The sequence below is a fragment of the Procambarus clarkii genome, chromosome 29 (assembly GCF_040958095.1).
Source record: "Procambarus clarkii isolate CNS0578487 chromosome 29, FALCON_Pclarkii_2.0, whole genome shotgun sequence".
Lineage (NCBI taxonomy): Eukaryota > Metazoa > Arthropoda > Malacostraca > Decapoda > Cambaridae > Procambarus > Procambarus clarkii.
Window position 1 is genome coordinate 4768636 of NC_091178.1, and position 14106 is coordinate 4782741.

Genomic DNA, 14106 nt, shown 5'->3' on the forward strand with positions numbered 1-14106 from the left:
ACGAACCAGATAGTCGTAATAATATCCCTAATGTGAGGTCCGCGCTCTTATATTGGGGGTAATGTAAAAGTTACCACTTATTTGAATATATTAATAAGGATTTTTGTTACCTTAGAGCGATATTATATATGACATTATAACTAATAGTATATTTCATTTTAGGATATAGATGCTTTAAGCATATATTTTAATTAGATTAAATAAGAATTTACTACTAAATTATATATATATATATATCTATCATTATGTACGGCAGCTACGAATAATGACGTAACAGTATACTTTTAGCGAGATTGCCAAAGTGATGTATTTTTCTAATAAGTCTAATAAATAATGAAAGTAGTCTACTAAGTATTTATATAAGAGCTTTATTTAATTATGAAACTTTAAGGATTTTTAAGTAGAGAAGTATTTAGAGGAAATTACTGTCTATTATAAATGGGGAAACTGTTAAATATGTAGCGATGTACGATACTTATTTTAGGGATATATATACTTGCTTATCCTACTCTAATAGTTAGTGCTGCCCTCACACGATGGATCCTTTGTGTGCCAGGAAGTTTTACAGTATAGAAAGCCTTAAATGTGCAGGAGTTAGACTACAAACATTTGTGGATTGGCCCATTAAGTGGTTAAACCCTATTGACTTAGTTGAAGATGGGTTCTATTACCTTCGCAATAGTGATTACTGTTTGTGTGCATTTTGTTATTGTATAGTAGGTGCATGGATTGTTGGTGATACCCCCAGAAGACGTCATAAGATCATTAATCAAGACTGTGCCTTTATTAGAGGCAAGAGGAGTGACAATGTTTCTTTAGAGGTGTCTGAGATAGCTTTCAAATATGGACTGGAATTTGTTTCCCATAAAATAGAACTGGGAAATAAGAAAATAAGTGATAGTAGTAAGTATATATTCTTATGATGTATTCTTATACCAGTCTTATATACTCTGTACAAAACTTGATTGCTTAAATAGATACTTCTTATTCTTCTAAAGAATAATTTACGTAACTACGTTATATTTTTTTAGGTGGTGCTCCTCCTAAGGAAGATCTGGGATTGATCAAATTTAGGAAATCGCTGAATCCAGGATTGGTAACTTATAAATCTCGCCTAGAGACATTTGATATGACATGGCCTGGAAGTGTCAAGCAAACTTCTCATGAGCTGGCAGAAGCTGGTTTTTTTTACTGTGGTATGAAGTGTTTTAACTATTTTAACTTAATAGAGTTATAAGTAAAGAAATAATGAATATTAGTTAAAAGATAGTAACGAGATAATGCTGGATTGTTTTATGGTTTTCAGGTATAAGTGACCACGTCTGCTGCTATCACTGCGCCTGTGGAATACGAAATTGGAGACCAGAAGATGATCCTTGGACTTTACATGCGAGATGTAGTCCAGAATGTGCTTACATTATTCTTGCAAGGGGCAAGGAATTTGTTAAGAATGCTAGATTGACAATGCCATTACCTATAAAACCTATAGACAATGATTTAATTAATATCTTAATGGAGGGTATGGATAAGTTCAAACATCTGATTCATAAAAAATTAATACCTGTGGAGAGTATAAGGTATGCTTTAAGTGAGTACCTTAAGGAATCCAGAGATTTGTTGCCTTTTATTATACAAAGTAGATGTCTAGAAATCGTGTTGAGGTATATGCAAGAGGGAACAGATATTTATTTACGGGTACGGGACTTAATTTATGAAGCAGTTGATGATAAAAAGGAACAAGAAGTTACGCTTGAAGATCTGGGATTGAAAACTTTACCGGAGACTTGTACTAACACTGATGAAAACAAGGACTGTATAGAACAATCTTGGGAAGAAGATATTTTATGCAGAGTTTGTATGGATAAAAATATAAATATTGTAATACTACCATGTAAACATATGGTGACGTGCAGTGGTTGTCTTTTAGCTCTGAAATGCTGTCCAATTTGTAGAGGAAATATTTTATATATAATAAATCCAATTGCTTCTTGAACACTTGTATATGATTTTCTTGAACACTTGTATAACTACTAAGAACACTTGTATATAATTGCTTCTTGAACACTTATGAATACCTGTATAACTACTAAGAACACTTGTATATAATTGCTTCTTGAACACTTATGATTTCTTGAATACCTGTATAACTACTAAAAACACTTGTATGCGTTAAATGTTGTAATAAACTTAATGTCTCTTCTAAATAAGATTTCTTTATCCTTAATAGAATAATTTGCTTATTACATTGGAGGACTGAAACAAGTACTTAATTATGAAACCGAATAATGACATGATGTAGTAAGTTTAACGGAAATATTGAATACAATGACTTGAAAAGTTTTCCTTTGACTAATGAAGGTGTATGTTTAATAAAACTGAGTTACGAAAACAATGCCTTAAGATGCTACTGTAAGTAATGACTTAGTGCACAGGCAAGTATCTTTAATTGTACGAAGATGTCTTAGAATGATTTATATTGACCTTATTTTGAAAATGGATAACTGCTAAATGCTCAGTAGTAACTTACTGTGAATTAGTAATGTTACTGTTGTTGTTGTTGTTGTTGTTGTTGTTAATAACGATGATCTACTTACTTACTTACTAAAATGACAGAAACAACTAGTTTTGAGAATTAGTACAGAGATGATTAGAGAATATGTAGTGGACTGTAACGAACGGGTAAGAACATGTAGCGGAGGGATGGAGGAAAATTGTAAGAAAGGGTTGAAAGTTGGGATGTGTAAAGGATTGAGAGATTGTAAGGGATGGTATCAAGATGTGCGGAAAACATGCTACAACGTGTAAAGTAGACAGTGTAGTGAGTGGGGCGGTGAACAAGCTAGGACTTGTAATGGATGGAAGGAGTCGGGTATATTTACATATGACTCATGTTTAAATAAGATATGGGAAACAGTAATACACGCTACAACATGTAAAGTAGACAGCGTAGTAAGATGCGAGGCGAACATGCTGAGACATGCTGAGACATGTAAAGGAATGAGAGAGAGAGATTGTAAGGGTTGGTACCAAGATGAGCGGAAAACATGCTATAACATGTAGAGTAGAAATAGCGTAGTGAGTTGGGCGGTGAACAAGCTAGGACTTGTAATGGATGGAAAGAGTCGGGGTATATTTACATATGACTCATGTTTAAATAAGATAGAGGAGACGGTAATAGTTGTTTAAGTCTTGTATAAATGGGAAAGAACTAGAGAATATGTAAGACTAAGTACAGATCTGAACTTACAGAGAATATGCTATGAATGGGGAAAGAACGCAAATTAACAGCTACATTTTAATTTATGAGACTTGGATGAGATGGAGGAAGGTGGGAGGGGGTGAAAGATAATTAAACAGGTTGGGGTTATGTGTATACTCGGATAAGAGATACGCTGGAGACGGACTTGATCGAATATATTTATGTCTGATGATCTAAGGCTAATGTCCAGATTAATTTTACTACGTTAGAAAATAAGGTGATCTTAAATCTCAGGGTGATTTAGTTGGAAAATAAAGAACTTGCACAAATGAACTAAGCTGGGGCACAAGAGTTGTAACTTGATAACTGAACTGGTTTTTATTTACTATGTCTGAAAATGTAGTTGGGTGATTTGGACTGAGAGTAATGAATTTACAAAAGTGAGCTTGGACAAAGGACAAGAGCTAGAGTTTTATAATTGTTTACTTCATATTTACTATGTCTGAAATACAGAGGGTAAAAAATTTCGGGGAAATTGATGGTTTATTTACAAAGACTTGAGGGTGGAAGAGGGTGGGGGACGAGAGCTGGAGCTCAGTAACTGACTTGATCTTATTTACTAACTTTGAAGTATGTCTGCTTTTAATTTTAGGGAAATTGATGGGTTATTTACAAAGATATGAAGGAGAACTAAGGCGGAGACGAGAGCTGGAGCTCGATAACTGACTTGATTTTATTTACGGTGTCTGAAATACAGAGGGTAAAAATTTCAGGGAAATTGGACTGTTACTAACGATCTTGTATAAACGAACTAAGGTGGGGGACAAGCGCTGGAGCTCGATAACTGTTTTGATCTTATTTACGGTGCCTGAAATACAGAGGGTAAAAATTTCAGGGAAATTGGACTGTTACTAACGAAGATACGAGAGAGAGCTAAGGCGGAGGACAAGCGCTGGAGCTTGGTAACTGTTTTGATCTTATTTATGGTGCCTGAAATACAGAGGGTGAAAATTTCAGGGAAATTGGACTGATACTAACGAAGATACGAGAGAGAGCTAAGGCGGAGGACAAGCGCTGGAGCTTGGTAACTGTTTTGATCTTATTTATGGTGCCTGAAATACAGAGGGTGAAAATTTCAGGGAAATTGGACTAATACTAACGAAGATACGAGAGAGAGCTAAGGCGGAGGACAAGCGCTGGAGCTTGGTAACTAAATTACTGTATTGATCTACATTTGAAATATGATTATTTTTAAATTTTAGAGGGATTGGAATGATAGTATTCATTATACGACAGGGGACTAAGGTGGGGGGAACGTGAGCTAGAACATGCTTACTAACATGATTTATTTGTGTAAAACTGACTTGCTTAATGAAAAGGAGCAATCATACGATGTTGGAAAATAGTTGAACTGAATGAAAGGAGAGAGAGAGAGAGAGAGGAGGGACGGTCCAGATATTATGGATAAGATAAGATAAGAGGTACCCTGTATGCGATGTCTGGCTGGCCGGCCGTAAAGTAAATAAAGGTGACGCGACAGATTGCGAGGTAAGGGGGGAGGGAGGGGGGTGTGATGTACGAAACCCTGAAAACGATGACTTACACAGGTGATTTTCTAAATTTACATGAAAACTATGGCTTACATAGACGATTTTGTAAGTTGAAAACATGTAAAATATGTCCGTAGAGTTCTCCTGGAAGCCCTAAAGAGCTACACACGTTATTTGAATTTCTCCCATAAGGCCTTAACAAACTTCTATGTCTCGGAAATTATTTTTCTTATAAGAACTTTAACAAACTCGTATGACATTATTTTTCATTATAAGAATTCCCTAATTCCAAATCTGTGACTCCCCAAATTTACCTGAAAACCCCGACACGCTACAGGGGAATATTGGAACCTGAAAAACCCCGACACGCTACAGGGGAATTTCTAAATTCACCTGAAAACCCTGACACGCTACAGGGGAATTTTCTCCCAGAAAAAAAAATTCCCCTGTGGCGTGTCAACCCTACTACTGCCCTTGAAGCACAGCGTCGACGGGAGCGATAACTGAAGCTTGTGGTAAAGCGACTCTTGCTAATCAATGATTGGTTAGTTAGAAGTAATAATTTCCCCCACGTTAAAGAGCTGATATTCAAGGCCTAACTCCTCACTTTTAGATATCATCATAGGTATATACTCAAGCTGTATACAGCAACTACCTCTAGTTCACCTTTCACCGAGTTTGTGGTAGTGTGAAGAACTGTAGAGTCACTATTATGCTAGACCCCCCTCATAATAGAACAAATAGTACGGACCCCCAGCCAGCCTATGTCCGTCCCGTTCCCCGGGCCATTCCCCCTGAAAAGCCCATTCCCCTGTTGACAGAGGAGCGAGAGGGTGAGAATGAAGACCGTCACGGACCCGATGAGAGAGAGAGAGGACGTGTTTGTCTTCAATTTAATCAATGATGAATATCCACTGGAAGTTCTCCTGGAGGCGCATTGGCTTAGTGATAACAGGGAGAGAGAGAGAGAGAGAGAGAGAGAGAGAGAGAGAGAGAGAGAGAGAGAGAGAGAGAGAGAGAGAGAGAGAGAGAGAGAGAGAGAGAGAGAGAGAAAGGAAGGGAACTATCACGGGAAAGTTAGTTCCAAGCCATTACGACCATATAGCAATTGGAATAGGGGTCAGGATAAGGATTTGCTATGGAACAGGGGTGGGGGGAGGAAAGGAATGGTGCCCAACCACTTGGATGGTAGGGGATTGAACCCCGACCTGCATGACGCGAGACCGTTGCTCTACCGTCCAACCTAAGCGGTTGAGGGGAGAATTACGGAGATAGACAAAGAAGCAAAATAGAATAAGGTAATTAGGGCAGAAAGAGAGAAGAAAACATAGGAGACAAAAGTAATTACGTAGAAAGAGACTGAAACAGAGAAGAAGGTGCAGAAAAGACCAAAGTGAAAGCAGAGGAAGAGGAGAGTAGAAGAAAGGGCTTAACGGAGGTGAGAAAAAATGGGCAAAAGAAAGGAAGGAGGAGATTGCGTGAGAGAGAATGAGAGAGTAGGAGGGGGATGGGAAACACTAGGTAAAACAGTATTCCCAGGCAAATAGGGCCCGGGGAGAGAGGGAGAGAGAGAGAGAGAGAGAGAGAGAGAGAGAGAGAGAGAGAGAGAGAGAGAGAGACAGAGAGAGAGAGAGAGAGAGAGACAGAGAGAGAGAGAGAGAGAGAGACAGAGAGAGCTGAGAGAGAGAGAGAGAGCTGAGAACTGGAAGGGAATCAAGAGAAAAGAACAAAGGATGAAAGGACGCGACAGAGTGGAAAATATATGAAAGTTGTGATCTGGAAGAGTTGTGATAATGAAGTGAATGAAATAGAAGGAAGGAAGAAAGAAGGAGTGAAAGAAGAGGAGGCTAGAGCAGAAGGGAGGAAGTGAAGGTAAACCTGAGCCGGGTTGGCAACACTGGCAAGTCAACAATGTTTGTTATTTAAGGTTAAGTGCTTGACCCGGGGTGTAGGTGTGGTCACACACACACACACACACACTCACACATACACACACACACACACACACACACACACACACACTCACACACACACACACACACACACACACACACACACACACACACACACACTCACACACACACACACACACACACACACACACACACACACACTCACACACACACACACACAGAACATCATTCAGAAACCTAAGTAAGGAGGCATTTAGGGCGCTTTACACTGCCTACGTAAGGCCAGTCTTAGAGTATGCCGCCTCATCATGGAGTCCCCATCTGAAGAAGCATATAATGAAACTGGAAAAGGTTCAGAGGTTTGCAACGAGACTCGTCCCAGAGCTACGAGGGATGGGGTATGAAGAGCGCCTGAGGGAACTGTGCCTTACGACACTAGAAAGAAGAAGGGAGAGGGGGGACATGATAGGAACGTATAAGATACTCAGAGGAATTGACAGAGTGGACATAGACGAAATGTTCACACGGAATAGTAACAGAACGAGAGGACATGGATGGAAGCTTGAAACTCAGATGAGTCACAGAGATGTAAGGAAGTTTTCTTTTAGCGTGAGAGTAGTGGGGAAATGGAATGCACTTCAGGAACAGGTTGTGGAAGCAAATACTATTCATAATTTTAAAACCAGGTATGATAGGGAAATGGGACAGGAGTCATTGCTGTAAACAACCGATGCTCGAAAGGCGGGATCCAAGAGTCAATGCTCGATCCTGCAAGCACATATAGGTGAGTACATATAGGTGAGTACACACACACACTCACACACACACACACACACACACACACACACACACACACACACACACACACAGGCGGGACCAAAGACCAAAGCTCAACCCCCGCAAGCACAATTAGGTGAGTACACACTATCTGTACACCTGTTGATTGACGGTTGAGAGGCGGGACCAAAGAGCCAGAGCTCAACCCCCGCAAGCACAACTAGGTGAGTACACACCCACACACACACACCCACACACACACACACACACACACACACACCCACACACACACACACACACACACACACACACACACACACACACACACACACACACACACACACACACACACACACACACACACACTCACTTCGTAACTCGTCTTTCCTCGTGAACAGGAACGAGGAGCCAGATTCACGAAAGCACTTACGCAAGCACTTACGAACGTGTACATCTTTCCTCAATCTTTGACGGCTTTGGTTACATTTATTAAGCAGTTTACAAGCATGAAAACTTCCCATTCAACTGTTGTTATTGTTATAAACAGCCTCCTGGTGCTTCGGAGATCATTATCTGTTTAATAATTGTAAACAAAGCCGCCAAAGATTGACAAAAGATGTACAGGTTCGTAAGTGCTTGCATAAGTGCTTTCGTGAATCTGGCCCGAGGAACGTAAACAGTTACGATTCCTCGTAACAGGAATCTGTACACCAGTTGATTGACAGTTGAGAAGCGGGACGACGCTGATTCACCTGTTCACCTAGCAGTAACATGAGAGTTAGGTAGCTGCTACGGGTTGCTTCCTGGGAATGTGTCTTTGTATTAGAGAAAAATACATGTAGTATACCTAACAGAGGAAAAATAAATTGGTTAAAAAGGCGGGGTCCAAGAGCTAATAGCTCGATTCTGCAGACACAAATAGTAAATACAAATAGTAAATACACTCACACACACACACACACACACACACACACACACTCACACACACACACACACACACTCACACACACACACTCACACACACACACACACACTCACACACACACACACACACACACACACACACACACACACACACACACACACACACACACACACACACACACACACACACACACACCTTCCCTAAGGCCAAATGGATACAATTATCAGTATTTTTTCAAAAATTTTCATAAATGTTCTTTATAGTAAAAATATAATAATGCAAGAAAATTTAAAATAGCAAAAAGGCCTATTGGCCCATAAAGCCTCCTATGGGCGCCCAAACTCATTCACACATGTCTAGTTCCCAGGAAACAATCCACCTACGTAATAGGTGGATTGTTTCCACCTATTACGTCAGGTGGATTACGATAGGTCAGTTATGTGCTACCAGTTCACTTGTGTCACTAATCAAGAATCCTATTTCGAAGCCAATATTTACCTGGACACAACTGTGGAGATTATCTTAAACACAGGTGAGGTAACGTAATTAGGAGCAGAAAGCTCTAAGAAGGTACGACTATTTACACACCTGGAAGGGATGTAAGGACAAGGAGCTGGGATGGAGCAGAGCTGAGACTGATACTTACAACACTTGATGTGAATTCTGAATTCACATTCAGACAACGTTTCCTCAGAAGATGTAGCTGATATCTTCAGAAGCCAAGACCACCTGGCAAGGACGCGGGCCCCTGCTACACACCACCTACCCCCTGCCACACACACCACCTGCCCCTGCCACACACCACCTACCCCCTGCCACACACACCACCTACCCCTGCCACACACCACCTGCCCCTGCCACACACACCACTTGCCCCTGCCACACACACCACCTGCCCCTGCCACGCACCACCTGCCCCTGCCACACACACCACCTGCCCCTGCCACGCACCACCTGCCCCTGCCACACACACCACCTGCCCCTGCCACACACACCACCTGCCCCTGCCACACACCACCTGCCCCTGCCACACACACCACCTGCCCCTGTCACACACACCACCTGCCCCTGCCACGCACCACCTGCCCCTGCCACACACCACCTGCCCCTGCCACACACCACCTGCCCCTGCCACACACCACCTGCCCCTGCCACACACCACCTGCCCCTGCCACGTATGGGTAATCCTCTTGGGGCATCAGGAGCGCCTGAGCCCCAATTTGTGAGGCAGCATCACTCTGAAAGGCTTCTCGTGTCCTCAAAAGCTGAGCGTCGAACTTTCTTCACATTTTCCTCTCTCCTCTGCTCCTATATACTCCCTTCCCTCCTTTATTATTATACGGCAGAGTCATTTTCTTCAGGAAATTCCAATTATTGTAACATGTAAGGACGCTGGTTCGAGCCCATTATATGGCTTCAATATTTTTCTCATAGATACAGTACGTTCTTGTAATTTCAATGTTAAGTGTTAATTTGGTCCTGTATTCTATTCCTCGATGGTGAAGCCTGATGTTTAGGGCTAGTCTCACTCGAACTTTTCATGATGACACAGGCTGGTGTATGGGAGTGTGGCTCGTGGTTCTTCAGAGCTGTGAGAGGTTACTGCTCGTAGGTAGATAAGACACCCAGCCAACCCGCTGGCTCAACTCGTATACTTATCTGTACCAGTTATTTAAAGCTTGGAATCAGCAAGTTATGTAATATTGCAGAAGGATATCACAGTACCTTGATATATGTAGGATATCACAGTACCTTGATATATGTAGGATATCACAGTACCTTGATATATGTATCAAGACCATATATGTATATGGGGTGAGCCGGTCGGCCCGAGCGGACAGCACAACACTGGACTTGTGATCCTGTGGTCCCGGGTTCGATCCCGGGCGCCGCGAGAAACAATGGACAGTTTCTTTCACCCTATACCCCTGTTACCTAGCAGTAAAATAGGTACCTGGGTGTTAGTCAGCTGTCACGGGCTGCTTCCTGGGGCTGGAGGCCTGGTCGAGGACCGGGCCGCGGGGACACTAAAGCCCCGAAATCATCTCAAGATAACCTCAAGAATCACAAGATATATGTAGGATATTACAGTACATTGATATATCTAGGATATCACAGTATTTTGATATATCTAGGATATCACAGTACCTTGATATATCTAGGAATGTTTTTGGAGTAGGACGATAGGAACGAACCTTCGGAATAGTTCATTACAATGAGGCGAGAGGACCTGTGTGTAGTTACCTAAATGTAGTTACAGGATGAGAGCTACTCTCGTGGTGTCCCGTCTTCCCAGCACTCTTTGTCGCATAACGCTTTGAAACTCATGACGGTTTTGGCCTCCACCACCTTCTCACCTAACTTGTTCCAACCGTCTACCACTCTGTTGGCAAAAGCGAACATTCTATTAATATATTTTCTGCAGCTTTGTTCTTCAAGTGCAATTGTCAAGAATTATTCTTCGTCATTATTGTCGATTACTGTTGTACGTAGTGTGTGTGTTTGTGTGTACGTGTGCGTGTGTGTGTGTGTCTGCGTGTGTGTGTGTGTTTGTGTGTACGTGTGCGTGTGTGTTTGTGTGTACGTGTGCGTGTGTGTTTGTATGTACGTGTGTGTGTGTGCGTGTGTGTACGTGTGCGTGTGTGTGTTTGTGTGTACGTGTGCGTGTGTGTGCGTGTGTCTGCGTGTGTCTTCGTGAGTGTGTGAACAAATTAAAAAGCGAAAAACAAACATTTTGAGAGTATAATTAAACGAGGACAGTATACAACATCAATGCCATGTGTGCTTTACCAGAGAGGAATTTGTGCAAATGAATACATTCTCCTCCACTCTAATTATATTATACTCTGTGTTCAATTAATTAAGCAGCGGCAGCAGATTATAGGAATATAATTGCATGACCAATAAGGTTAGGTTAGGTTAGGTTAGGTTAGGTTAGGTTAGGTTAGGTTAGGTTAGGTTACGTTCTATTAGGTTAGGTTAGGTTAGGGTAGGTTAGGTTAGGTTAGGTTAGGTTAGGTTAGGGTAGGGTAGGTTAGGTTAGGTTAGGGTAGGGTAGGTTAGGTTAGGTTAGGGTAGGGTAGGTTAGGTTAGGTTAGGTTAGAGTAGGTTAGGTTAGGTCATATCCCAGCTCCGTCCTCATATCCCGTCTAATTGATTTATACCGTCCTGCTGTCTTAATATTTTCTCTCATATAATTGATCCCATCTACGAGCATCTGAAGGCTGGGGGGGGGGGAGGGGTTGATGGCCCATCGTGGAAATGACGTCTGCAGCCATCTCCATTACCAGGAGGGGGCGTCGCTCCCCCTTCTCCCTCCTGGTGGTCTGGGATAGATCTCGGTCACGTTGCTGACAATGTCTTAATGACCCGTGACGTTTGTAGTTGCTAAAGACAAAAACACTCTCAGACTCTGAGACCTTCACGACAGACACACTCTCAGACTCTGAGACCTTCACGACAGACACACTCTCAGACTCTGAGACCTTCACGACAGACACACTCTCAGACTCTGAGACCTTCACGACAGACACACTCTCAGACTCTGAGACCTTCACGACAGACACACTCTCAGACTCTGAGACCTTCACGACAGACACACTCTCAGACTCTGAGACCTTCACGACAGACACACTCTCAGACCCTGAGACCTTCACGACAGACACACTCTCAGACCCTGAGACCTTCACGACAGACACACTCTCAGACCCTGAGACCTTCACGACAGACACACTCTCAGACCCTGAGACCTTCACGACAGACACACTCTCAGACCCTGAGACCTTCACGACAGACACACTCTCAGACCCTGAGACCTTCACGACAGACACACTCTCAGACCCTGAGACCTTCACGACAGACACACTCTCAGACCCTGAGACCTTCACGACAGACACACTCTCAGACCCTGAGACCTTCACGACAGACACACTCTCAGACTCTGAGACCTTCACGACAGACACACTCTCAGACCCTGAGACCTTCACGACAGACACACTCTCAGACCCCTGAGACCTTCACGACAGACACACTCTCAGACTCTGAGACCTTCACGACAGACACACTCTCAGACCCCTGAGACCTTCACGACAGACACACTCTCAGACCCTGAGACCTTCACGACAGACACACTCTCAGACCCTGAGACCTTCACGACAGACACACTCTCAGACCCCTGAGACCTTCACGACAGACACACTCTCAGACCCTGAGACCTTCACGACAGACACACTCTCAGAACCTGAGACCTTCACGACAGACACACTCTCAGACCCTGAGACCTTCACGACAGACACACTCTCAGACCCTGAGACCTTCACGACAGACACACTCTCAGACCCTGAGACCTTCACGACAGACACACTCTCAGACCCTGAGACCTTCACGACAGACACACTCTCAGACCCTGAGACCTTCACGACAGACACACTCTCAGACCCTGAGACCTTCACGACAGACACACTCTCAGACCCTGAGACCTTCACGACAGACACACTCTCAGACCCTGAGACCTTCACGACAGACACACTCTCAGACCCTGAGACCTTCACGACAGACACACTCTCAGACCCTGAGACCTTCACGACAGACACACTCTCAGACCCTGAGACCTTCACGACAGACACACTCTCAGACCCTGAGACCTTCACGACAGACACACTCTCAGACCCCGAGACCTTCACGACAGACACACTCTCAGACCCCGAGACCTTCACGACAGACACACTCTCAGACCCCGAGACCTTCACGACAGACACACTCTCAGACCCCGAGACCTTCACGACAGACACACTCTCAGACCCTGAGACCTTCACGACAGACACACTCTCAGACCCTGAGACCTTCACGACAGACACACTCTCAGACCCTGAGACCTTCACGACAGACACACTCTCAGACTCTGAGACCTTCACGACAGACACACTCTCAGACCCCGAGACCTTCACGACAGACACACTCTCAGACCCTGAGACCTTCACGACAGACACACTCTCAGACTCTGAGACCTTCACGACAGACACACTCTCAGACCCCGAGACCTTCACGACAGACACACTCTCAGACTCTGAGACCTTCACGACAGACACACTCTCAGACCCTGAGACCTTCACGACAGACACACTCTCAGACCCTGAGACCTTCACGACAGACACACTCTCAGACCCTGAGACCTTCACGACAGACACACTCTCAGACCCTGAGACCTTCACGACAGACACACTCTCAGACCCCGAGACCTTCACGACAGACACACTCTCAGACTCTGAGACCTTCACGACAGACACACTCTCAGACCCCGAGACCTTCACGACAGACACACTCTCAGACCCTGAGACCTTCACGACATACACACTCTCAGACCCTGAGACCTTCACGACAGACACACTCTCAGACCCCTGAGACCTTCACGACAGACACACTCTCAGACCCTGAGACCTTCACGACATACACACTCTCAGACCCTGAGACCTTCACGACATACACACTCTCAGACCCTTAGACCTTCACGACAGACACACTCTCAGACCCCTGAGACCTTCACGACAGACACACTCTCAGACCCTGAGACCTTCACGACAGGCACACTCTCAGACCCTGAGACCTTCACGACAGACACACTCTCAGACCCTGAGACCTTCACGACAGACACACTCTCAGACCCTGAGACCTTCACGACAGACACACTCTCAGACCCTGAGACCTTCACGACAGACACACTCTCAGACCCTGAGACCTTCACGA

At 43.8% G+C, this 14106-nt stretch overlaps 2 protein-coding genes across 2 annotated transcripts; both read left to right on the plus strand.

Moving 5' to 3' along the window:
- The first annotated feature begins 338 nt into the window (after positions 1-338).
- On the plus strand, positions 339-2163 carry LOC138369733 (baculoviral IAP repeat-containing protein 8-like). The gene is made up of 3 exons (XM_069333176.1): positions 339-903; positions 1032-1196; positions 1307-2163. Exons 1-3 carry the CDS (start codon positions 537-539, stop codon positions 1990-1992), a joined length of 1218 nt encoding a protein of 405 aa, XP_069189277.1. The 5' UTR covers positions 339-536; the 3' UTR covers positions 1993-2163.
- A 4034-nt stretch (positions 2164-6197) lies between these two features.
- Positions 6198-13764, plus strand: LOC138369569 (uncharacterized). Its single transcript, XM_069332988.1, has 2 exons — positions 6198-6227; positions 12490-13764. Exons 1-2 carry the CDS (start codon positions 6198-6200, stop codon positions 13762-13764), a joined length of 1305 nt encoding a protein of 434 aa, XP_069189089.1.
- Positions 13765-14106: the final 342 nt, after the last annotated feature.